This window comes from Eschrichtius robustus, chromosome 8 (assembly GCF_028021215.1).
Source record: "Eschrichtius robustus isolate mEscRob2 chromosome 8, mEscRob2.pri, whole genome shotgun sequence".
In the NCBI taxonomy this organism is placed as follows: Eukaryota; Metazoa; Chordata; class Mammalia; order Artiodactyla; family Eschrichtiidae; genus Eschrichtius; species Eschrichtius robustus.
This window is the reverse complement of record NC_090831.1, coordinates 21,329,109-21,354,741: the sequence shown is the minus strand read 5'-3', so window position 1 is coordinate 21,354,741 and position 25,633 is coordinate 21,329,109. Positions and strand designations below refer to the sequence as shown.

General features: G+C 41.4%; 1 protein-coding gene across 1 annotated transcript in view; it reads left to right on the top strand.

Moving 5' to 3' along the window:
* Positions 1-24,411, top strand: part of GSAP (gamma-secretase activating protein) — an 88,688-nt gene extending 64,277 nt beyond the window's left edge. The window contains exons 20-31 of the mRNA XM_068549926.1: positions 3,798-3,926; positions 4,783-4,841; positions 5,541-5,572; positions 7,889-7,950; positions 11,614-11,709; positions 14,587-14,657; positions 15,135-15,229; positions 19,795-19,914; positions 21,433-21,494; positions 23,035-23,136; positions 23,291-23,390; positions 23,791-24,411. Coding sequence (XP_068406027.1) covers positions 3,798-3,926; positions 4,783-4,841; positions 5,541-5,572; positions 7,889-7,950; positions 11,614-11,709; positions 14,587-14,657; positions 15,135-15,229; positions 19,795-19,914; positions 21,433-21,494; positions 23,035-23,136; positions 23,291-23,390; positions 23,791-23,882 — 1,020 coding nt within the window. The 3' untranslated portion in view covers positions 23,883-24,411. The remainder of the gene's footprint in view (positions 1-3,797; positions 3,927-4,782; positions 4,842-5,540; positions 5,573-7,888; positions 7,951-11,613; positions 11,710-14,586; positions 14,658-15,134; positions 15,230-19,794; positions 19,915-21,432; positions 21,495-23,034; positions 23,137-23,290; positions 23,391-23,790) is intronic.
* The last annotated feature ends 1,222 nt before the right edge of the window (positions 24,412-25,633 follow it).

The window sequence follows — 25,633 nt, the reverse complement described above, 5'->3', positions numbered from 1 at the left end:
CATGGAATATCTTTTTCCATCCCCTCACTTTCAGTCTGTATGTGTCCCTAGGTCTGATGTGGGTCTTTTGTAAACAGCATATATATGGATCTTTTTTTTGTATCCATTCAGCCAGTCTGTGTCTTTTGGTGGGAGCATTTAATCCATTTACATTTAACGTAGTTATCGATATGTATGTTCCTATTACCATTTTCTTAATTGTTTTGGGTTTGTTATTGTAGGTCTTTTCCTTCTCTTGTGTTTCCTGCCTAGAGAAGTTCCTTTAGCATTGTTGTAACGCTGGTTTGGTTGTGCTGAATTCTCTTAGCTTTTGCCTGTCTGTAAAGGTTTTAATTTCTCTGTCGAATCTGAATGAGATCCTTGCTAGGTAGAGTAATCTTGGTTGTAGGTTTTTCCCTTTCATCACTTTCAATATTTCCTGCCACTCCCTCCTGGCTTGCAGAGTTTCTGCTGAAAGATCAGCTGTTAACCTTATGTGGATTCCCTTGTATGTTACTTGTTGTTTTTCCCTTGTTGCTTTTAATATTTTTTCTTTGTATTTAATTTTTGATAGTTTGATTAATATGTGTCTTGGTGTGTTTCTCTTTGGATTTATCCTGTGTGGGACTCTCTGTGCTTCCTGGACTTAATTAACTATTACCTTTCCCATATTAGGGAAGTTTTCAACTATAATCTCTTCAAATATTTTCTCAGTCCCTTTCTTTTTCTCTTCTGCTGGGACCCCTATAATTCGAATGTTGGTGCATTTAATATTGTCCCAGAGGTCTCTGAGACTGTCCTCAATTCTTTTCATTCTTTTTTCTTTATTCTGCTCCACGGTAGTTATTTCCACTATTTTATCTTCCTGGGCACCTATCCGTTCTTCTGCCTCAGTTATTCTGCTATTGATTCCTTCTAGAGAATTTTTAATTTCATTTATTGTGTTGTTCATCATTGCTTGTTTGCTGTTTAGTTCTTCCAGGTCTTTGTTAAACGTTTCTTGTATTTTCTCCATTCTATTTCCAAGATTTTGGATCATCTTTACTATCATTATTCTGAATTCTTTTTCAGGTAAACTGCCTATTTCCTCTTCATTTGTTTGGTCTCATGGGTTTTTGCCTTGCTCCTTCATCTGTTGTGTGTTTCTCTGTCTTCTCATTTTGCTTAACTTACTGTGTTTGGGGTCACCTTTTCACAGGCTGCAGGTTCATTGTTCCCATTGTTTTTGGTGTCTGCCCTCAGTGGGTAAGGTTGGTTCAGTGGGTTGTGTAGGCTTCCTGGTGGAGGGGACTGGTGCCTGTGTTCTGGTGGATGAGGCTGGATCTTGTCTTTCTGGTGGGCAGGACCGTGTCCGGTGGTGTGTTTTGGGGTGTCTGTGACCTTATGATTTCAGGCAGCCTCTCTGCTAATGGGTGGGGTTGTGTTTCTGTCTTTCTAGTTGGTTGGCATAGGGTGTCCAGCACTGTAGCTTGCTGGTCGTTGAGTGGAGCTGGGTCTTAGCGTTGAGATGGAGATCTCTGGGAGAGCTTTTGCTGTTTGATGTTACGTGGAGTCAGGAGGTCTTTGGTGGGCCAATGTCCTGAACTTGGCTCTCCCACCTCAGAGGCACAGGCTTGACACCTGGCTGGAGCACGAAGACCCTGTCAGCCACATGGCTCAGAAGAAAAGGGAGAAAAAAAGAAGAAAAATAATAATAAAATAAAGTTATTACAATAAAAAATTTTTAAAAATATTAAAAATAAAAAAGCTAAAAAGTAATTAAAAAAAGAAAAAGAAAGAAAGAAGAGAGCAACCAAACCAAAACACAACTCCACTAATGATAACAGATGCTAAAAATTATACTAAAGAAGAAGAAAAAAAAAAAAACAGACAGACAGAACCCTAGGACAAATGGTAAAAGCAAAGCTATACAGACAAAATCACACAAAGAAGCATACACATACACACTCACAAAAAGAGAAAAAGGAAAAACATATATATATCTATATATAAAAAAAAAAAAAGAAGGAAGAGAGCAATCAAATCAATAAACAAATCTACCAATGATAATAAACTCTAAATACTAAACTGGTTTAAGGTAAACATAAAACTAGAAACAAATTAGATGTAGAAAACAAACCCCAAGTCTACAGTTGCTCCCTAGGTCCACTGCCTCAATTTTGGGGTGATTCGTTGTCTATTCAGGTACTCCACAGATGCAGAGTACATCAAGTTGATTGTGGAGATTTAATCCGCTGCTCCTGAGGCTGCTGGGAGACATTTCCCTTTCTCTTCTTTGTTCGCACAGCTCCCGGAGTTCAGCTTTGGATTTGGACCCGCCTCTGTGTGTAGGTCTCCTGAGGGCGTCTGTTCGTCGCTTAGACAGGACGGGGTTAAAGGAGCAGCTGCTTCGGGGTCTCTGGCTCACTCAGGCCGGGGGGAGGGAGGGGCAGGATGCAGGGTGAGCCTGCGGCGGCAGAGGCCAGCGTGACGTTGCACCAGCCTGAGGCGCACCGTGCGTTCTCCCGGGGAAGTTGTCCCTGGATCACGGGACCCTGGCAGTGGCGGGCTGCACAGGCTCCTGGGAGGGGAGGTGTGGATAGTGTCGTGTGCCTGCACATAGACTTCTTGGTGGCTGCAGCAGCAGCCTTAGTGTTTCATGACCATCTCTGGTGTCCGCACTGATAGCCATGGCTCGCGCCCAACTCTGGAGCTCGGTTAGGCGGTGCTCTGAATCCCCTCTCCTCACGCACCGCAAAACAATGGTCTCTTGCCTCTTAGGCAGTTCCAGACTTTTTCCCGGACTCCCTCCCCAGCCAACTAATTTCTGAAACAGCAAGTTAGTTTTATTATGTAACTCACTTTACTGATACTTCAACATCCATTTTGAGCCCATTGTGACTATCCTTTCAATAAGAATTTGGGTGATGTGCTATTACTTAACAAAAGGGCATTTTTCTTGATTGAGGCATCTTTTTTAAGTTCTCTTTTTTGCCTTGTAATATAGCCAAGTCTGATTGCACAGTAGACATTAGCTCACTTTGTTTTATGGCCACACATTGCACCCTCGACCCCAGTCACATCTTTTTAACTGCATATATTTTGGCAAGAAAGTGTGTATCATAAATCTATCTTCATTAATTTGCAAAAACAATTTTTTGTCAGGATATCCTTCAACATTAAAAAAATGTATTACTCTTGCATTTTATTTAAAAATGAACGTAATGGGTATTTTTTGCTTCAGGGTAGTACAATGATATCAGTACATCAAAAACCTAGATGGGATGGTCGCCAACTAATTCTGTCTTGGAGTATTCGACAACTGACTGTGAAAGGAGTTCATTTCACCTTTCTGATTCCTGAGTTTTGAAAAAGATCCTTTGGAAGTAAATGAACTTAGTGGGAAAGTAAACCTATTCTTCCACGTGTTCCAAATCTTGTGCACATTCTCTCACCAAACATGGCATTGTTGACACAATCTGAGTCAGAAAAATGGGTCTCTGGGGAGGAAATAATTTGATGTGTTCAATGTAGGCTTCCCCACTTAGCCCTCACCCAGGGGAGTCCTACCGGCTTAGGGAGGTGAGCAGCTCTCTCTGTGTGTAAAAGGGACTCGAAAAGGAAGGGAGGAAGGCAAGCCTCTTCGAGTCTATTTTAGAATTCCTATCGGGGCAAGAAAGCCATCCTTTGTGGGAAATGTCCACTCAGAAATGCTGCCTCATGAGAGCTAAGGAAGTGAAGCGCGCCCAGCTTTGCAGCAAGGCCTGCGTGGCCCTTGCCGAGTAGTTTGGGCCACAGAACCTGCTTCTCAAGCTCACCAATGATTTTGTCTCCTACAGGTGCATAGCTTTAAGGGCTACTGGGAAAAACTGAACTCCAACCTGGAATATGTTAAGTACTCCAAGCCACACTTACACTATAACAACAGCGTGGTCAGGAGAGAGTGGCACAGCCTGATCTCGGAAGAGGTATGTGTGGGTTCCTGAGAGCGGAGCAAGAAGCAGAAGCCCAGCCGATTAGGTTAGGTGATGCCCTTAGGTCATTCGGCTGGCCTGTGTTCCAGCACTCTCCCCACTTGCCAGGCACTGTTCATTGATACTGCTGATCCCCAGGAGGGAGACCAAGGTGCTTCTCTGACCTCTCTTCTCTTGAAGAGGAAATTCAAGTGCAAAGAGGTTAAGGGACACACACGGCATGTTCATAGTAGAAGTGGGGTTAACATCCGGGTCTCAGATGTGTTTTTGTGCTACTTGTGTAGTTAAAAATTGATTTTAAAAAAACCTAGGTGTTCCCAAAGTAGTGGTTGCTAGGGGTCAGGGATGGTTGAAAGGAAAAGAGTGAACGTAACCCCTATCAAGGGATAGCACAAGGGAGATCTTCGGGGTGACGGAGCAGTTCTGTATCTTGATTATGGTGGTACATTGTGGTATGTGAATCTACACATGTGATAAAATGACAGCACTATACGCTCACTGTACCAGTGCCAGTTTGCTGATTTGTGTATTGTACTATAGTTATTTATAGAAGATGTAAACACTGAGGGACACTGGGTAAAGAGTACATGAGCTGTCTGTAGCATTGTTGGATATAGTTGTAGTGTTGTTGTATATAATATGTAGTTGACTTGCAACTATATAAAATATGTAATAGTTTCAGAATAAAACTTTTTTAAAGCAATTGTTAAAGAATCTAGGTGTTCTGATTACCTGGAAAGTACCTGTCTTTTTTCTGAACTCTGAACTATATTGTATTATGACCTCAATGTGAAAAATGTCACCCACAAAACCTTCACCTTCCACACCTTTGACGTGTTCTCACTCCTAGAAAAAAGGAAAAAGAAGGTCCACGGTGTATGTGAGAAATATTCTTGATAATGCAATAAAGTAAGTAAAATGAGGGATTATTGTAGCTGTAAGATGGTTATATTTTGCAATTACTTTCTTGGCTACCTTTCAGGGAAGTAGCTTACTTTTGTTGTGTATCCTCAGCAAGATGATGCTGTCAGCTTATGAATGCAGCCACCTGAGCCCTATTCTGGAGTTTGGAGCTAGAGTTTCTAGTGGGAAAAATTTATTTATATGTTAAACCTTTTAGATTTGCATCCTGGGGATGGATGACTTAGAAGGAATAAGTGGTAAAGAAAACACTTATTAGTTGAGCACTTCAGAGGGGTACAAACATTAGGTTGATTTTAAACAAGTGTAAGTGGGCTGGTGAGCTTGCTCTTATTTTGAAAGCATATTTTCTGGGTAGATGAGTCATCTCGGGTGCTATAAGCAAAGGCCCCATTCCAACCCCTGTTCTATTTTCTGTTCCCCTTATTTCCAACGACTGAGAGCTGTAATTGTTCTAAATTATTGTCATTGTTTGCACTAAAGAGTTTTGAGATTTTATAATTGCCTAATGTGGCTTTTGCCAAGTTGATTAAAGTTTTTGAGGTTTTCAGCAGCCTGAGAACAGTTTCTGCAGTGGTTTTCTGAGTTTTTAAAGGAGGATATCTTTGTATGGTGTTGTGGCTTTCGTTGTTTTTTTTTTTTAAATAATGCTTCCTGTGTGAATAACATTGACTAATTTCTTTGTAGGGTGATTTCTAACCTAGAAGCAAGGAATTTGGGTAAGAAAAGACCTGTAATAAAGCATTCTGGATTTCAGTCAGTGTTTTGTTTGTAATACCATTCTTCCACCCACTGTGGGTTGGCAGGGAAAAATCACTTCTACTAGTGCTGCGAAGGCAGCACCCTTTACTGTTTTCCCGTCAGAGTGGCCACCCAGCTCCTTCCATGTCTCTCTTGGCACCAGGTCCTTCGGGGACAGCCGCTCTTGCCGAGGAATCCCTGACTGTTGGTTTTCCTTCTGTTTCCCCACAGAACTGATGGAATTAACATGCCCTCTGGCTGTACTCCCAGGGTGTAGTTCCCTTGGCTGAGAGCTGCTTTCTCTCCAGCTGTCTGATCATACAAGGATTTTTGACTTGTATGCTCCTTTCATTTTGGTTAGCACTTGGGCACTCACTGGGCTAGGTCATAGGGGCACACAGACGAGGGGCCTCTAGACAAGCAGTGTGGTTATGGGGGGAGAGCATGGGCTTAGAGGCGGACAGAACTGCGCTTAAACTCCAGCTTGGCCACCGTGTGCTCTTAGGCAAGCCATTTACCCATTTTGTGTGTTGTCCTCCTCAGGGCAAGCGTGAGAAGAAAATGAGAGTCAACGGAGTCGTGTTTACAGTGCCCAGTCCCTCGCTTGGTGCATGGGATACCTGAGATGGCTGCTTTATCTTTAGTGTGTGAGGAAGAAATGCTAACACATAGTCTCTAAACCAGGGGACAGGCATTATGCAGCTGCAGGGTGCAGGGGATGAGGGGCTAGGTCAGGAGTGGGGACAAAGGTTGTAAAGGCTTCCCATGGGGGGTGATGTCCGAGTTAAGTCTTGACAAAGAAGGGGAACTTAGCCAGGGGAAACTGGGGGGAGAGGATGCTGAGCATATTCAATACAGGCTTTTTTGTGATTTTGTCTGTGGAACTCTTCCACACTTCATAAAGGTCAGCCTCCGTTAAAAAAGGAGCTGTTGTTTTTATGTCCCACTTCTGTTTTATGGGCTTGGATGTTTAGGTATATGTTGGGTGACCCTAACGGACATTATTTTATATGATGCGTTGCCGCACATCCTGCAGCTGTGCGCACAGCCCGCATGAGCTGTGAAGTCACTGAGTAGCCCCGGGAACCAGGCCATCTAGGCCTGAAGCCAGGGCTCTGCCACCAGCACCAGGCAGAGGCAGTCCGCCAGGGGTGTGAATGTGCACGCAGGCTCCCCTCCTTGCGTTGCTAGGGGATTTGCACCGTGGGAAGCGTTGCCGGTCTGGCTGAGGTTTCTATGTGTCCTCTGCTCCCACGACTGGGTAGAACTCCTGTTCTTGTCCTTCAGGCCTGTTTGCAGCCCATTACTAGTCGTTCTCACTTGGTGACCTTCAGGGAACTTGCCCCTTCCTCTCATGTGCTTTGGTTGTGCTAGTTTCCTAGGAAAAATGTCACTGTCAGAGATGGAACATTCCTTGTGAAGTTCGAAACAGCCATGAAAACTACTGGGCTATAGTTTTGAATTGTTCACCATGAAGGCTGTGTAGGATCCAGTTAGGATTTATCTCAAGGGGTCAAGAGGCATCCGTGCCCTCCCACGAGGAGTCCTCAGCCCCCTGACCAGGGCAGTTCCGCCTGTTGACGGGCTCTGTGACTCAGGTTCTGGGAGAGGAAGATGGGGCATGAAGGTGCCGTTAGCGGGCGTTAGGGCAGAGATCTTCCTAGAGACAGCGTTCTCCTGTCCCTGCAGTCTTGCTGGTGCGGTGCAGATCAAGGTGGAGAAAGTGCCATTTGGTTTAACCTTACATGCCACTTTTCCACCTCAGTTAGCTACCTTTTCAGTCCCGTAACTTGTGCCAATTATTCTTATTTACCGCAGTAACTGACTGGTCTCCTCACCTCAGTAACTCTATAAACTACAAGTTGGGAGTCAGAAAGAAGGGAGTCATGCGACCCTTCCACTAAGTCCCCATCCCTGGGTTTGCCCCTCCCTTAGGGTTTAGAGAGGGCCCAAGCCGTTCAATCTCCTATGAAGCAGAGGATCTTAGTGGTGAGTTTTCACACTGAAGAGAAATCAAAGTCAGAGTATATTGGTGTTGGGAACGTGTTCCTTGTTTTCTTTCTTTCTTTCCCAGTCTCTGCCTCTCTGGTTCACAGCTCTCTCTCTCTGCATATCACTAAGTGGTAAGCTGCAGCGTGTAGGACTAGGTCACACTGAATGAAAAATTTTCATCCCATCAGGGAAGTGTTATGTTTTCGCAGTGACTCAGAGAAGGGAAACCCAGGCTGAGGCATCCTCCTTCTAGCCCATTCCCGAAAACCACCCTGCTTGACTGTTGCTCTGTTTAATTTCAGAGCCAAGATTAACACCCCTCTTCCAGGAGGAAGACAACCACCAGCGGCTGCTTATGGGGCTGGTAAGTGGTCTGTGGGATGTTCAGTGCTGGTAAACAGTGGGCTCCAAGGAAAGCGGAAAGGGCTAGATTGTACTTCTCATTCTGTTCTTGTTTTTCATTCACTCTTTCAACACAGGGTTGTTGCCAGTCACTCACTGTAGGCCCTGTGTGTTCAGTGGTGAGGAACACATATATAATTTTTGCCCTCTTGGTATTTGTAGTCTTGTGAGAGAGACACAAATTAATCAGTCACCCCAATAAATGTATAATTATAAAACACCATAGGGAAATGCATAGCACTGAGAGTTTTTAAAATAGGGAACAGCAGCGTCTCTGTAGCATTTGTATTTGGGTTTAAAATACAACGGAATAAAGTATTCTTTCTCAAGAGGTCCTACCACTAGGAAGACCAAAGAGGTATAAATCAAAATAAATTAATTGAAGAGCAGAATTGGCAAATAAATCCAAAATCTTAAAAAAAAACTATTAAACATTTGAAAAGTCTAATAAAATATTTTTAATACTGTGCAGGCTTAGGAATGGGATAATCTATTACCTTAAATATAGCTAGTTTAAAAATATGAGAAAAATATGTGTAAATACATATCCATACACTTAAAAATTCTAGTTAAACAAAGTTTCCGTGGCAACTAGTAATGACCAAACTTGAGCCAAGAAGAGATAGAAAGCCTGAAAGCATAAAAACCATAAAATAATTTGGAAAAAATATCAAAGATTATCTCCAAAAAAGGCCCCAAGTTATTTAATGAGTTTGTGCTTTCAGACTTTTAAGGACCAGATCATTCTCATGTAAAGTATTTTTGAAAAAAAGATGGGACGCTTCTTAATCACTTTAAAAAGCCAGCATAACCTTAAAACCAGAATCCGACAGTGACTACTTATGCTTATGAATACAGATACTACAAGCGTAATTAAAATACTTCCCAGTGCTCTATTTGAAAATACAACACAGCCACATGGGCTTCTTTCTAGGAAGCCTTTATGTTAGAAAATATATTAATGTAATTCATCACACCACTAAGTCAAAGAGGAAAAAAAAGATTCTATAGGTGCTAAAAGTTGATAAAAGTAAAATTCCACTCCTGGAATTTTAAACAAAGTATAGTCTAATACTAGTAGCCAGCATCCTTCTTCATGTCACATTGGAGGCATTCCTATTAACATCAGAAAGAAGTTAAGTATCCTTGCTATTTTCATTAAAATTTTATGTTGTTTTAGAAATTCTAGCCAATGCAATAAGAAACAAAAGTAAAAGAAGACGCTATGATTGTCTAATGCAACAAACAAAATAATCAACTGGGAAAATAATAAAATAAAAAAATAATGCTGCAAATTAGTAAGCTGGTGATGCTATATTTATTTTCTTTTTGATTAGGATTAACCAGTTAAAAAAGACAACGAAAAACAGTATATTATTTCCAAATCCTTAGCATCTAGCTTTAGTAAAGTTATAAACAAAAAGCCAGTGAAATTTCTCTGACAGTTGACTGACTCACTTGACAAAATAAAGAGGAATGGGACTGGCGTTACGAGATATCTAAATGTGTTGTTGATCTACAATAATTGGAACAATATGGTGCTGATACAAAGATAGACAGGAGGCTCTAGTTTAAATTTGGATATTTGATGTATGATAAAAATGAGGCATTTAAAAATCAATGTGGAAAGAAATAATCTTCAATCAATCAATCAATGCCTGACTATTTGGAAAAGACAATTAAGTTAGATTCTTCCCACCCCAAATACCGCCACTTTATATCATAAACCAACAGAAATATCAGGTTAAGGAATCTAATATAAAAAATTTAAACTGTGTGAAAGAATTTGAATAAAATAAGTGGACAGTTAAAAAATACTGAGAAAGCCTTTTAAGTGTATTATTGAACATAAACCTACAGGAGAAGATTGACTGAAAACTTAGAAGAGAACAACAGAAAGGCAATGCGTTTAGAAAAAAGTATTTGCCACATATGTGATAAAAGAATAACATTTGGCATGTAATGTTTATAAATCAGTAACAACACACTGGAAGGGAAATGGACAAAAGCTGTGACCAGTGAATTTTCAAAAGTTAATTTAGGCCAAGAGATCTTGACTTGGGGCAGGGTAAGAAAGAGAATGCTTAACATTGCTGTAATCAAATGACAAACAGAATAAATGTTTTTATTTGTTTGTCTTTTTTTTTGTCTATCAAATTGACAAAAATTTAAAAATCATACTAGGAAAGTTCAGGGTACAGGGAATTTGACAGCCTCATGAGATGGAATTGGAAATTAATATAACCACAGTGGAAGCCATTTTAGCAGTGTCTCTATAACCTTAAGTAGGGACCCAATGAATTCCATTTCTAGGAATTTAGCCTGACAAAATAATCGAGGATATGGCAAGCAACTTTTGTGTAAGGATTTTTTGGTGGTATTTGTAACAATAGTAAAGGAAATATTGCATATGTATAAGAAGGGAATAAATAATTCAATTATAGTATTTTCATAAAATTGGACACTGTGCCGCCATTACAACTAGTGTGATAAAGAATATTTAATGACATAAATTATTATGTGAGAAAAAGCAGATTGTAAAATATTAGAATGAGTGTGCACACTGGAAAAAAGGAAAATAAAAAAACCAAAATGTTAATGTAGATGGTAGGATTATGAGCAATTTAAATTTTCATCTTTATGCTTATTATAGAAAAATTGAAATGCACAAAAATATGCATTATAACTTACACAGAAAAAAAAATAATTTTTTTTTAAAGCCTAATCAATTAGCACATGCCGGAGACTGAATTGAAATAATATACCACTCTGTCTTGGCCCAGGATGCCACGGGCTAAGGTTTACCCAGGGTGTCTGTCATAAATGTAAATCTGCTAAAATAGAAGATATACATACTTGTGTTGTCAGTTGCACAATTCCCATGGTGTTTATTGATGCAAAGATTTCTCTAGCCAAGAGGGTCTGTAGCTGAGCAGGCCATTTAGGCAAAAGCGAGAAAAAAAGGAAGAAAGGGAGAGAAAAGCAAAAAGTGAGGAGGGCTGGGAATGCCACACTGATTGGGGAGCCCCAGGGATGGTTAGAAGAGTGTGGCTATAGAAACAAGCCCATTTGGAGGCACTAGGCTAAATATATCCATACCTTTACATGTCAGGGAGCTGCGTGGAATGTCTTAACCATTGCGCAGAGAGAGGTACCTGGTGCATTTCCTTTTACTCCAGCCTCTGTCCTTGCAAACATCCAAAACCTGTCCCTTCCCGCCGCCCCCATTAGCATAGTCATTCCACGTTTAGAGTTGTTCCTGTTAGCTCTCCAGAGCCAGGAGCAGTAGACTTCAATCCTTTGGTAGATCCCAAAGCCTTTGACTGCTAAGCTAGTGACTTCCACTGGCTTCTTTGGAGAATTCTCAACAGGGCTGGGAGCCTGGCTCTCAGCTGTTCACTGGACTTTGGGTGAATCATAAGTCATTCCTCTGGAGGAAAATGGTGGTGCCGCCTGATTTATGCCCATCAAAGGAATATTGTGGGTTATGCATTTCTGCTAGTGGGATCTTCAGGTCCAATATCTTTCATATTGATAGGAAGTGTTAATAAATGAATAGAATTCAAACCAGTTGCAGGTGTGAGTGGGTAGGTTGTGACTTATCTAATCTATATTCTGTTTTCAGATGGTGTCTGAGCTAAAAGACCATCTTTTGAGACATCTACAGGGTGTAGAAAAGAAGAAAATTGAACAGATGGTTCTGGACTACGTTTCAAAACTGGTTGGTTTTGCTTTATCTTCTCCACCGAACCCACCGCCCCCCTCAACCGCTTGGTCTCTGGGTGTATAGTTCTCAGTATGTGGTTCAGTAGGTTTTTCATATTAGGTTTTTTGGAGCTCTCCCATCCTCAAACCTGTATATATGGTGCTGTAGATTGAAGAAAGGGGGAAAAGAACCAAAAAACAAAGAGAATGTGGCTCTGGAAGTGGCTTATTGCACTCCCTTGCAGTAGTGGTTATATGCTCATGGACGCCTGGAACAGTGATGAATTCAGCATGGTTGCCAAATGTTCATGTCATCTTGTCATCTTCTAGCTCCTTATTAAACCATAGGTAGTGATTTATGTACATGGAGGTTTCTGCAAACATGAGAGAACTTGAACTTCAATTCTTACTTAGCTCCAATAGCCCAATTAGGTAAGATTCCAGCCCAGTTGTATAAATACTTACCACGTTATAGAGTCTGCTGATGAGATTGGCATCCCATTTACCTGGTAGCCATTCACTGAAATTGTGTGATCCAAATTAATAACACCGGTCCATGTGTAAATAGGAGTGATGCAGCTGGATTGAAATTTGAGGCTGTCTTGAGTCTTTCAAAATGCATATGGAGTTGAGACCTCACCCTACTTAGAACCTGGAAATAATAAGATGGATAAAATTTTTAAAGTATTTAAATATACAGAAAGAGAAAGAACACTCCAACACTCCATTTCTCCAGGTTTGCATAGGACCAGTGTGTAAATGTGAACAAATATTTTTGCATTGAATTCTGGAAGATTAGTTAAATTTATTAGATATGGCCCTGATTTAATTTCATGTTTAATTTTTAAAGTTTTCTGCCTTACAGGGAACTATATTCAATAATGGAAAAGAATATTAAAAAAAGAGTGTCTATATGTGTAGAACTGAGTCACTTTGCTGTACAGCAGAGATTGGCACAGCATTGTAAATCAACTATACTTCAATTAAAACAAATTTAAAAAAATAAAAACAAATGAAAAAGAAATACAGAAAGAAATCTTCTATTTTGGAAAACTGGGCAGTGGCAGAATGGCTCTGTGAATGGAGCGTGAGCTCTTGGATAGCACTTGTTTATGAGTGTTTGTTGAATTAAAACAACTCCCCAAAATGCTCCCAAGTGCCACCCATTGATTTATTTCTATAGTAAAGTGCATGCATGGAAGTAACTCACTCAAATCCTTTGTTGGTCATATGGCCATAGAGACGGTTCATAGTTAATTAGTCTGAATAAAGTAGCGGAATATTTTTTTAAAAAAAGTTTTCTGGGGCTTCCCTGGTGGCGCAGTGGTTGAGAGTCTGCCTGCCAATGCAGGGGACACGGGTTCGAGCCCTGGTCTGGGAAGATCCCACATGCCGCGGAGCAACTGGGCCCGTGAGCCACAATTTACTGAGCCTGCGCATCTGGAGCCTGTGCTTCGCAACAAGAGAGGTCGCGACAGTGAGAGGCCCGCGCACCGCGATGAAGAGTGGCCCCCGCTTGCCACAACTAGAGAAAGTCCTTGCACAGAAACGAAGACCCAACACAGCCATAAATAAATAAATTTAAAAAAAAAATGCAAACCTTTAAAAAAAAAAAAGTTTTCTGCCTTTATTGCAGTCATTAGTATCTGTTTTTAAATCATATATTTGATTTCTATGGTAAGGTTTGACTTTCAGAGTTTTAGTATATTAGGAGAGGTTGGTATTTGCATATACTAATGTTTACAAGCAGGGCACTGAAACTTTGTTAAATAATAATTCTTTGCAGTTGAACGATACCAAGGGGCTCACTTTATGAATGTGTTACTGATCTTCCCCATGTTGATACTAACCTACTTTCTTTGTCCTTCCATAACACACAGTTATTTAACACATCACCTACCATCTTTCTTTCTGTTGACTTTAAATTTCATCTTCCAGAGTGTTAAGGTTTTTCTTCAAGCATCATTCTTCCCTATAGTTAATCACATAAAAGAATCCCCATAACACTAGTTTGTGCTAACAGCTCCTAGAACCAATAGGACCAGAAATGGTAGAGATGAGGTCTCAGAAACCTTGTTGCCCCTGTCTTTCCAACTCAGCAGTCACTGATTGATGCCAAAGCTGCCCACCCTGCCCAGCAGCAAACAGCTGAGTCTCCCCGTCCCCTCCCAGGAGAGCGGCTGGACAGCCTTTAGAAAATAAATCCGAGGAAGTTGCTGCAAAACCTGATTATATTGCTTTTATGTGTTATCTTACCTGATTTCAGCCAAAGAGAAACTGAGAATCTATGTCATTGAGAATAAATAGTGTCTGTCTGTGCTCATATGGAAACTCTTCCTAATTTTGCCCCCTGTCCTTTGCCTACACGTGCAATGCCTGGATTTGTGGTCCTGATAACGGCTCCTCGGAGATTGCCCTGTTGCTGGCAAACGAGTAAAATGCAGAACCTGGACTTGGAACTAGTTTTGCTCCGCAGCCCATGCCCAGGACCTCCATTCTATTCAGAACCGCCTTTCCTCTGTCAGCTGTCAGCTATGTCACCCTTGCCACATAACAGGCCTTGGGCGAACTCTGTTGCACTTGACCTTCACTGATGGATAAGGGCCTGTGATTGAGGGCCTGTGTTTGTGAGCGATGGGGCCGGTTAGCGGTGGGGAAGCTCAGCTGGGGCACTGCCCGCAATGACAGAGGGTGCTCTGTTAGACGCGGCTGCACATTTTCAGTCTTTCCATTTGGGATTCCAGTGCTTGAGAATTGACCTCAGAAAGGCTGGTTCTGTGTCCGGGCACAGCCTGAATGCCAGCTGCCCGAACATGCCTGTCAGAGCTATGGAAGGATAGCTTGTAGGGGAAAGGGTATGAACAGAGGTTAACAGACTGTCTTTACCCTCTAGCTGGATCTCATTTGCCAAATACTGGAAGCCAGTTGGAGGAAACATAATCTTCATCCCTGGGTTCTCCACTTGTACGCAAGTATTTCTTGCTCTATTTTATCATGGTGTACAAAGAGCTAAAACAACTCTGATTGCTGCCTGTGGTAGCAAAGCCTTTTTGAAACTTGCCAGTTGAAAGTAACTCTCACCAGCCCTTACACCATCCATCTTAGTTCTGAACTCAACATTTAAAGTTATGCCCCTGTTACTTCACCTGTCCTCTTTCCTTGGCATCTGGCTGATGGGGAGGGAGGGGCACATGAGCTCAGTACTGCCAAGAAGGGGAATTTAAGTTAATGCAGTTTATCATTTATGTGCCTACCGTCTGGTTAGGTTCTAGGCATTAGGCCAATGGTCATCATCACATCTGTGAACCTTTCTATGGGGCATAGCCTTTCACAGTTAGCATGAATTCCATCTGGATGTGGCACTCAGAGCTACTGCTTACATGCAGATGGGGTTTTGCAGATGAGCTGCTTGGCTGACGTGCTGCTTTGTTCTTTGACCAGCAATAGACGGGCGAATGCTGCTGAATTTGCGGTCTTCCACATCATGACCAGGATTTTGGAAGCTACTAACAGTTTGTTTTTACCTCTGCCTCCTGGTAAGTCTTGGCTTTTTTGTTTTTTGTTATAATAAACTTGTTCTTTCTTCTTCACATAGTCTCTGGACTTTGGTGCATTATGAGTTTAAGAATGAGGCCTCCTGTGTCTGAGAAATTGTGTGTCTGTTGTCACTGTGACGGATGGGCCTGAGGTTGGTCTCTGCCGACCAGATCTCCTCTGATTATTAAACTATACAGTAGCTTGTCACCCACTTTAGGAGCCAAGGCTGGTCCCCATGCAACTTTCTGGTTCAAAAACCAGTGGCGCTGATTCAGGGAGATCTTTCTCTGATGTCTCCAGGCCTAGTTTATCTGATCAAGAAAGTTAACACTCAGAGGGAAGTAGGTCTGGCAGGGTGTCAGAAATTGAGTTGATTCTTATATGTTCCTTGGAAGCTAAAAATTTCCCTCAGGATTTTGAAAAAGGACCAAATCAGGCCTCAAAACACCTTTGGCGCATGTGTCTGCAGTCATTCATTTAATTGGTCATTTGTCATTCAGTCAACAAACATTTGTTGAGCAATTTCATGCCAGGTACTGGGCTAGAAATTAGAGCAATTCCAAAAATTAACAAAAGTCTAGTTGGGAAAATGTGCATATAAATCAATATTCATTATAAGAAACAAATAAGCTCCTGTTTGCTATAAACTACCTGCCTTATGCTTATTATGTATAAGTTCTGATGAGTTTTAAGCTTTATGATAGCTATCACTATATAATATATACTAGCCAATTTTATTTAATTCATTCATATACATCTATCCATGCATCCATCCGTCATTAATTTGTTCCGTTGTTCATGCATTTTAAGGCAACATGTATATGGTCCCCATTTTGTGCTAGGTACTGTTGTAAGTACTTTACATAAATTAGCACATTTAATTTTTATAACGATGCTAAGTGATAAGAGCTTAAATTGAACCATATTAAACTGTTAATATCCAACCAGTTTTTGACCAACAAAGACGGCACTTTCAAATGGTTCCACTTAATATTATTCCCATCTTATAGATGGTGAAATTGAGGCACAGAAAAGTTAAGTAACGTGCCTACAGTCACATAGCTATTAGGCGACAGAGCCAGTGCTCAAATCCAGGGAGTCTGACCCTAAAATCTATGCTTCTAGCTACTATTCTGTGCTGCCTCTTGAATTTTATATTCCAGTTGAATTAGTTGATATTGAAACATTGGCTATTTATGGGCCCGGAAAATCCCCACAGCACATCTCAACTTCTCTGCATTTGTGATATATCTGGTACAGTCTGGAATCCGTCACGCTTTCTCTATCCATATGCCTTATCTTACAAGATCTGCTTGTAGTGGAGGCACAAAAGGAGTTTCTTGTGACTTTGTAGGGACCTGAAAGTGACCACTCATGAGGAGAATGGATGGCTTTAAATGGAATATGAATTGTGAGGTGCCCTCTAGAAAGAGTGAAGGGATTTCATGAAAATTATATATGGCTTTCTAGCTTGAATTCTTAATTGTTTGTCATTAACACAAAAGACCTGGTAGAGAAATGGGTTGACAGTTTCAGATTTGTTCACCATGGATCTCCAAGCTCCTTTTATAAGTAAATGACACTGACTCACTGGGGACAATATTATATCTGGGAGATCATAGAAATCAACTTTCTACAGAACACTGCATTTCTACGCAGGGATGGGTAAGGAGGGAAAACATAGAAAAATGTTACCCATAGTGATTGAGAATTATTACGAGTAAGAACTTAATGGCTGGTGTCCATGGGTCAAGTAAGGAAGAGCAGTTTCTCTTTCTCCTTTTCTTAGAAATGTTTGTTTCCCGAATATGAAGTGACACTGGATCACGTTGGGGGGTGGCATGTGTGTGTAAATGCAGGTATTTTTGTGTGTATGTATGTAAATGTGCTTGCTTTCCAGGCCCCCTGGACTAGTGAGAACTGTTTGAGTTCCAAGTGTCAGAAACTTGTAACCGGAGTTACTTAAAGAAAAAAGGGAATGAGGGCCACAGAAGGGAAGTCATAGTTTAGAGCTGGAGCATTTACAGTTGAAAAGGGACGTGTGTTCTCTCTGCTGCCTGGAGGAGGCCGGGAGCCCTGGAGGATGAGGACTAGAGATGGCTGGAAGAGGTCTCTCTTGCGGTACTGATGCCTACTTCTAGCCAGTTTGCTCTGTTGCTTAGAGCTGCCATGCTGAGAAGAGGCCAGGAATGGGCTGTTGAATTTGGGACTGTGCCCTGGGAATGGAGGATAAAGGGTCATCAGGGATCTTTAGGACATGGACACAGAGCTAGAGAGGAATTTTGAATCGAGAAAATCTGTAGGATCAATAACCTATAAACTCTTCCTCAGAAATAATTTCATAACTTTTTTAATCTTGAGAAGACTGTCCAAATCCATTTGAAAAATCTCATGTTGTTAATTAGCTAGTAAAATCACTAATTTTTTTTGGAATCAGAGCAGTTAGTAGACTCATCCCATTGTCAGCCCATTAATATCTGCTTGAGGGCAGAGTCTGAACTTTATCTGACCCTCGATGTTGCCAGGACATGGGACTCCAGTCTCCCACTGCTCATGTTTCACATGTTCAGAGAGAGAAAGCTCCACGACGTCTCTGAATCCAAGTCCCAGCTCTCTTTGGCCATCATGTCTCTGTCATGTAAGCCTCTAAGGTTAGGCAACGAGTCTTCGTCATTCCCCATCCACATCCAATCAGTTTCCAAGCCAGTACACGTTGCCATGATCCTATGATCCCTTCCTTCCCTCTTACTCTCAGTGCCCTCATTCCCTCTTGGATAGGTTCACGCAGTCACTTCCCAACAGGTCTTTATTCCTCCGGTAGCAAACTGTCACTCTGGTCCATTCTTTGCCTGTTGCCATGTTAATATTCCAAAAGTAAAACTCAAATCCTCTAACAGTCCTGCTCAAAAGCTTTCAGTGCCTCCCCAGAGTTTACTAAATAATAAATTCCTTGCTGTCATTCAGCATGCAACCCCGTGACACATATATTAAGAGCACCCTGTACTTTCCCTTCATAGAACTGGTCATATTAAAAAAAAGGAATATTTATTTTGTGATTAATTTGTTGTCAGTCTCCCTGTCAGACTGGAAGGTGGATGGGAGCAGCAGTCACGCCTGTTCTTCTCATCACTGCATACCCAGCTCCTTGCCTGGCGTGCCGAAGGGGTTTTGTTGAATAGATTAACCTTTCCAGTCTTACCTTCCACTGTTCCTCTTGCACACCTGTTCCAACCCAACTGGGTCATGTACTCTTTCCTAAATGTGCCCCATGCTTTCTCACCTTTGGGCCTCTGTTCGAATTGTTCCATTAGCACCAGTTCTTGAGGCAGGATAACGTTGTGGTTAAAAGGCTAGGCTAAAATCCCACAGCCTGCGTTCAAATGTTAAGTCTGCCACTTACTATTTCCCGGGGCAGGTTTCTTAGCTCCTGTGAATCTTGGTTTCCCCATTTATAAAATGGGGATCAGGTAGTTCCCACCGCATGGTGTTATATGAGGATCACGTGAGCCTGTGCATAAATGAAAGGCCTCAGTACCTGTCTGGTGTTAGTCACGTTGTTGTACCACGTGCCAGGTTCTTCACAGACCTAGCTGTAGCTCTCAAAGCAGCCCTGCTGGAAAGGTACTGGTGATTCCACTTGAGGGATGAAGAAACAGAGGCTGGAAAGGCTTAATTACCTACATCTAGTAAGCAGCACAGCATGATTCCGGCCTCTGTCTACTCAGGTCAAACCTGACTTTTGCTGCTTTTCCAGCCTGTATGTTCTCTCACGTCATTTCCACACTCAGGAATGGCATTAGCCCTTCAAAGCGCCTCTCACATGCCATCTTTTCCAAGAGGGCTTTTCTGATTCTCTCCCGGTCTGATATCTTCTTCTCCCGTGGATGTTGTTTGTGTCGGTTAGTATTAATAGTGGACTTAGAGCTCTAGCTCTGTGAGAGTTTGGGTAGCCCTGCCCATGAGACTTAGACTTAGCCCTGACCAAGGCCTTGAGAGTGCCTTTCTACTGAATTCCTATAGATTTGCTGTCTGGCAATATCGTTTTAGTTCTTCTTTTATATGATTTAGTCCAAGTAGACCCCAAAAGCCTTTCTCTAGGGCATACCCAGAGATTAGTCATCTAAACTGTCCCCTTCTGGTCCAAATATTTTCTCCTGCAGCAAAATGGTCCCTGTCCATCAGGCTTTAGCCTGGGCATGTGGAGTTTGAAGCTCTTCTGTTAATTTTTCTATTTTGCGATTTTACCATAGAATTATAAACCTTTTAAACTGTAAAACCATTTTCACTGAGCAGACCTTGCACTGTTTTTCTCTTTTTGCCTAGGAAGGCATACAAGGTGGAGGGAATACGTGCTTATTGGGAACTTACTATATACCCAGCACAATACTTAGTTGTGGTGATACAGAAAGAAGGAACCTTGGACCTTGTCTTCAAGGAGCATTTATTTGACTCTAGCTGCGAAGTGCTGAGCTGAGTGCTTTATTGCCATCACCAGAGTCATTCCCTCTGGGAGGCCGGAGATGATGGCTGACCGTGTCTACCGTCCCCGGGTTTCTCATCCTAGGTTTTCACACTCTGCACACGATCCTTGGCGTCCACTGTCTGCCTTTGCATAACCTGCTGCATTACATTGATAACGGAGTGTTGCTTCTCACAGAAACAGCTGTCACAAGGCTCATGAAAGGTAAGGGGCTCTGAGTTTGCCTTGTTCCAGCCCCAGCACCACCCGGGCTGCCTTTGTGGGTGTGCGACCTGTGGTCACACGGGGCCCTACTGCACTCAGAAGGGGCCCACGCAGGGTTTAATGTTCTGTATCCAATCTCGACATTCTTAGTAGTTGGAGAGGGGCCCCTCGTTTTCGTTTTGCGTGGGTTCCACAATTACGCAGCTGGCCTGCAGAGTACAGTTCATTTCCCGTAACCATCCTTTGGACCGCCATGCCTTTGCCCTTCAAGAGGCCCCAAAGGGCTTCTCAATCCGTACACAACTATTAGACTCCTTTTCTGTACATGAGGGCACTTGAGAATAGGAGACTGAAGGCTTATTTCTCAAGAAAAATGTCATGAAATGGCTTACTTTCAGCTGATTAACTCCGTCCTCTCAAAGTTAGACTTGAAATGCAAGGAAAAGTAATGAGAGATATAGTGCCTATGGGAATTTGAACTTGAAATAAGGTCTGTAGTGTAATGACTCTTGGTTAAATTATTCAACTGTGGTATTTTATAGATGAGTTTTGTTAATATATATTGAAGTATTTGCCATTCCTCAAGGTGCTGTATGTTTTAAGTTAGTCAGCAAAATTGCTCTGTGACTGGCCGCCTGTTACAGAACGCTGTTCCCTGATACAGAGCAGCAGCTTCATTAAGAAATCCCTTTTTAGTCACGTACCACAGTGTTCACTGCAGCTCTATTTACAATAGCCAGGACATGGAAGCAACCTAGGTGTCCATCAACAGATGAATGGATAGGAAGACGTGGCACATACATACAATGGAATATTACTCAGCCATAAAAAGAAATGAAATTGAGTTATTTGTAGTGAGGTGGATGGACCTAGAGTCTGTCATACAGAGTGAAGTAAGTCAGAAAGAGAAAAACAAATACTGTATGCTAACACATATATATGGAATCTAAAAAAAAAAAAAAATGGTCCTGAAGAACCTAGGGGCAGGATGGGAATAAAGACACAGACCTACTAGAGAATGGACTTGAGGACACGGGGAGGGGGAATGGTAAGCTGGGACAAAGTGAGAGAGTGGCATGGACATATATACACTACCAAATGTAAAACCGATAGCTAGTGGGAAGCAGCCGCATAGCACAGGGAGATCAGTTCGGTGCTTTGTGTCCACCTAGAGGGGTGGGATAGGGAGGGTGGGAGGGAGACGCAAGAGGGAGGGGATATGGGGATATATGTATGTGTACAGCTGATTCACTTTGTTATAAAGCAGAAACTAACGCACCATTGTAAAACAATTATACTCCAATAAAGATGTTAAAAAAAATCCCTTTTTTATTCAGAGAGACACAAACTAATATTTTCATAGTGTTGTTAGACTTAGCTTGAAAAACAAGGTTGGGACATGCATTACCAGGATGAAGTTCTGAAGTATTAGCTTGCTCAGGTATTAAAATGGAGATTACTGGGTTTTTTCTTTTTGTTTTGTTTTATTTTGTTTGCCAATTTCTGACTTTCTTGTAGATCTGGACAATACAGAGAAAAATGAAAAAGTAAAGTTCAGCATCATTGTGCGGCTTCCTCCGGTAATCCTGAAGTATATTCTGTTTTCTAAGCCTTGGCATGTACCCCTCCTTCAGTTTCTTCTTGCAGGAAGAGCAGTTACTTGCTTTGGGCTGAAGTCAATTGAATTGTCTCGCCCTTCGGCCCTTTCCAAGAAACCCTGTCCATCCCTACCCGTCTGTCCGCTGCTCCAACTGGGCCTACCGAGTGCTTGCTCCCCTGGCTTCACGTGTGCTGCTTTGGCACAGGCCCACCTAGAACATTTAGCCATTTTCTCCTCTGAGGAAACCACAGTAATATGTACGTCTGTGAGTCTGAGGGGAGGCAGAGGGGAAACATGTGCTTTTGGCATTTAAACTGATAAGAAATTGAAGTACAGGTGAGGTCAGAAGGTTCTGGAACTGCGTTTCCTCTCACTGTTGTTTGCACCACGGCAGGAAAACATTCCTGGTTGAAGGAGAAATGAGAAACATGAGGGAGAGGGTTATACAGGCACTCCTTGTTTTTGTGCGGTATAGTAGCTCTCTGAGTCAGAAATGCTGTGAAATTCAGACATTCCACGACAAGGTCTTCAGAGCCTCTGACTCTGCGGACTTCCCGGCCATGAGAGCCTTGGCCAGCTCTGTGCCATTTACATACCTTGAGCACTTGTATCTCCGGCATGATCCTCCCACAGAGGGATGTCTGATGCCTTCCTGGACCTAATCGTCTTGCTTTATAACACCTTCTTGCCCTCACAGGCTTACTGAGGCAGAGGCAAGAATAGAAAACAAAGCATATTTTCCATGGCTAGATCTCTCTGGGGAATATCTCTAAACATTTAGTTTGGTCTCTAAATTTGATTTTTTTTTTTTGCCTTATACCCTTAGGGAATGAAAATTTTCTGGGCGAGACACTGGCAGAGTACATGCCTATAACCTTTAGCTTCATATGAAAATATCACGTAGGGTTGGCATGCAGATACTCAGTTTTGAAGAGTAACAGATGAACACCGTTTCAGAAGAAGAGTTTGGCAGCCTCAGTACACAAAATGCTTTCCTCAGAGTCGCATTTAAGGGAGTATTTATTCAAAATTCAGAAGCATACCTCATAGGAAATGGCCTTTCTCCAAGGTCATTAACCATAAAGAGTCTGTCTTTTAGACTCACTAGCTGGAATACATTTTAAAAAATTATGAATTGATATAAGATAAATTTACTTAATGCTGTGAGCTATATTCTCCTCTCTGTATTTTTCCATCTTTTTATTTTTATTATTGACTTAAATTTTTTAGTGTGGAAGGTACAGAGTTTTCCTATACACCCCCTTCCTCCACATACGCACAGTCTCCCCTATTATCAGCATCCCCCAGCAGAATGGTCCATCTGTTACACTGGATGAACCTACACTGCACATCACAATCACCAAAGTCCATAGTTAACATTAGGGTTCACTCTTGGTGTCGTTCATTCTGTGAGTTTGGACAAATATATAAGGAGATATATCTAACACTGTAGTATCATACAGAGTATTTCCACTGCCCTAAAAATCCTCCTCTACATATTTTTCAATTTGCAAAAATAGCTTACAGGTCAGAAGATCTGTCGACTTTGGGATCATCCTGTGAGTTCTAACATTATTTCCCGGAACCATGTAAAGCGACTGCTTCAGAACTATAACAAACAGGTGAGCCTGTGTGGAGCAGAGGCCCCGCTAAATGATTTTGGAACCTCTTTGCCCATTTTAACATATCCCTATGGATAGCAGTTGTAGTTCTCATCACTTTAAGTTTGTGCTTGTTTTGGAGAATCAACTGATACCACAGCCGTTTCCCTTTTAGCCCCGGAGTTCTATGATGGACAAGCCATCATTCAGTGTAGAATTTCTGCCTCTGAACTACTTCATTGAAATACTGACAGATATTGAGTCCTCCAATCCAGGTAAGTCACTCCTCTGCTCTCAGGATTTTCCTGTTTTTCCCCTGACACATCAGTCAGTCTCTATGCACTTCTGTGTACCTTTTTCTTGCCAAAATATCCCTTAATTATAAGTAGGATCTTCTTGCAATAGGTTTTAATTAGCAATACACAATTTACTACCTAAATTACCAAAGGAATAACCACCTTTCAGGTTTTAAAAGGAATTAAGAGGTTAAAAACCCATTTGGTTGGTGTGAATGGCCTTTCTTGGTGCTGAGGTTTAATAAATTTTAACAACACAGTCTCAGAATAATGTGTTTTACTAAAATATAAAATAATTATGATTTCAGTGAGGCGTGGGCACAATATAATAAATGTTCTATGGCTTCATAGTAACTCTTCTCTCTCTTTTTCCTTTCAGCTCTGTATGCTTTTGAAGGACATGACAATGTGGACGCAAAATTTGTAGAGGAAGCAGCTCTGAAACACACCACAATGCTTTTAGGCTTATAAAAGAGAAAATGCAGTTATATCAGCTTCCAGTATTTTTATCTTGCTCATTAGCTCTACTTCCGTTGAGAATTCTTTAGCAATATTTTAAACTGGTAACCAAAATCAGAATACATTGTTGAGCCATCTGAATTTCAGTTTGGTACTTTGTTCAGACAGAACTAGACAGTCAAGTGTAGAGAAATGACAACCAGTCCAAGGGGGCATGCAATGGCATAAATAATGCTCTTCCTAGTGGCTGATCTTCCTAGTGCTTTCATAGGCCAAAAGCTAGTTTCTATTATACTCTGAAATAAAATATACTTTAAAAATGTAGGAACAGTGCTTAGAAAAACAAAAATTAGCTGTGTCACTGAAAATAGCATATGACAAGCAGAAAAATTACAAGTTGCCGAAAAACTCTATTTGGAAATTAGATACTTTTTAAAAAACTGAATTTGGACTAAGTCACATCTGCTCATTCTAGTAGGGAATAATTTGTAAAATACAACAATTTATACATACATAGAGTAGGATTTGTCTTCGTGCACATTCAGATGGAACTGTATTTAATACTGTAAAGTTATTTTTATAAAAGTTTGATTTAGTAATATCTTGTCATTTAAAAAAACACTGAAAGTTTTAGCCTAACTCCTTTGTTCTTTGAACATAGCCTTTTATTCCCACCAAGAATCATGACTCCATGAACATGTTCACCCAAAGACCCCCATGACATCTAACGAGTTCTCCCACTTTTCTTTTTTTCTCCCTCTCTCTTCTACAGTGACGTTCTGACCATAAATACAGTTGCTTCCTGGGGTAAGCCCAAAACCCTTTGCTTTCCTATCTTCACACCGTTTCCCTCAGCGAACTTGTGAAATTTTAAAGATTACAGATATCACTAGCCAGCCTAATAATTCAGCTTTTCTAAAATCATCATTATATTCTAAAAATTATCCTCTCCTACAGAATTTCCCATTTAGGTCAAATATTTCATGGTCACTGAAGCTCAAAGTCTTGGAGCCATATCAGCAAGGCGGTGCTGGTTTTTCCTCTTGATAAGGTCATTATTTTTCATTCCCTACGCTTTCCTCTTCACACCTGGGTTGTTTCTGTTGCTTTCTGAAGTCTAATTCATCCGATGCATATTTGAGATAAACAGTAGTTTGATCCTGTCACCCCTCTGCTCATAATCCTTCAGTCGCTTGCCATTTATTACAGGATAAAATCCAAACTCTTTGACATTCAAGATCTCCCAAATTCTGGCCTTGTACACTTCCCCAGTAGAAACGTTCTGTTCCAACCAGCCTCGCTCACTGGGCCTTGAACAGAACTTCTGTCTTCTTACTTCCAAGTCTTGCTCAGGCGATTTCCCCCTTCTGGAATCCCCTCCACTTATTAAAATCTTATTTATGCTTAAGGGCCAGATAAAAAGTTCCATCTGACTGTGCTCCCTGGCCATTCCAGTGCACATTGGCATCTCACCCTCTGGACCAGTAGCACACGTTGTAATATTTAAGCGTCCAAACCTTTGTAATTTTAAAAAATTATTTTTCCTTCCTATGTATTTAAACTTCCTATGTGTTTATTTTTTGAATCCCTAATTACTGATCCTACAACACAGCAACTGTGTGTAAGTATGCAGTATTTCTTTGCATTAAGCACACAGCTTATACAGCGTTACTTGTTACAGGCTCTCTCAAGGAATTGCTTTTTAATGACTTCACAAAGCAGTCAGGTTAGATTCAGGACTCCTAGACTGAGAATGAGATTCA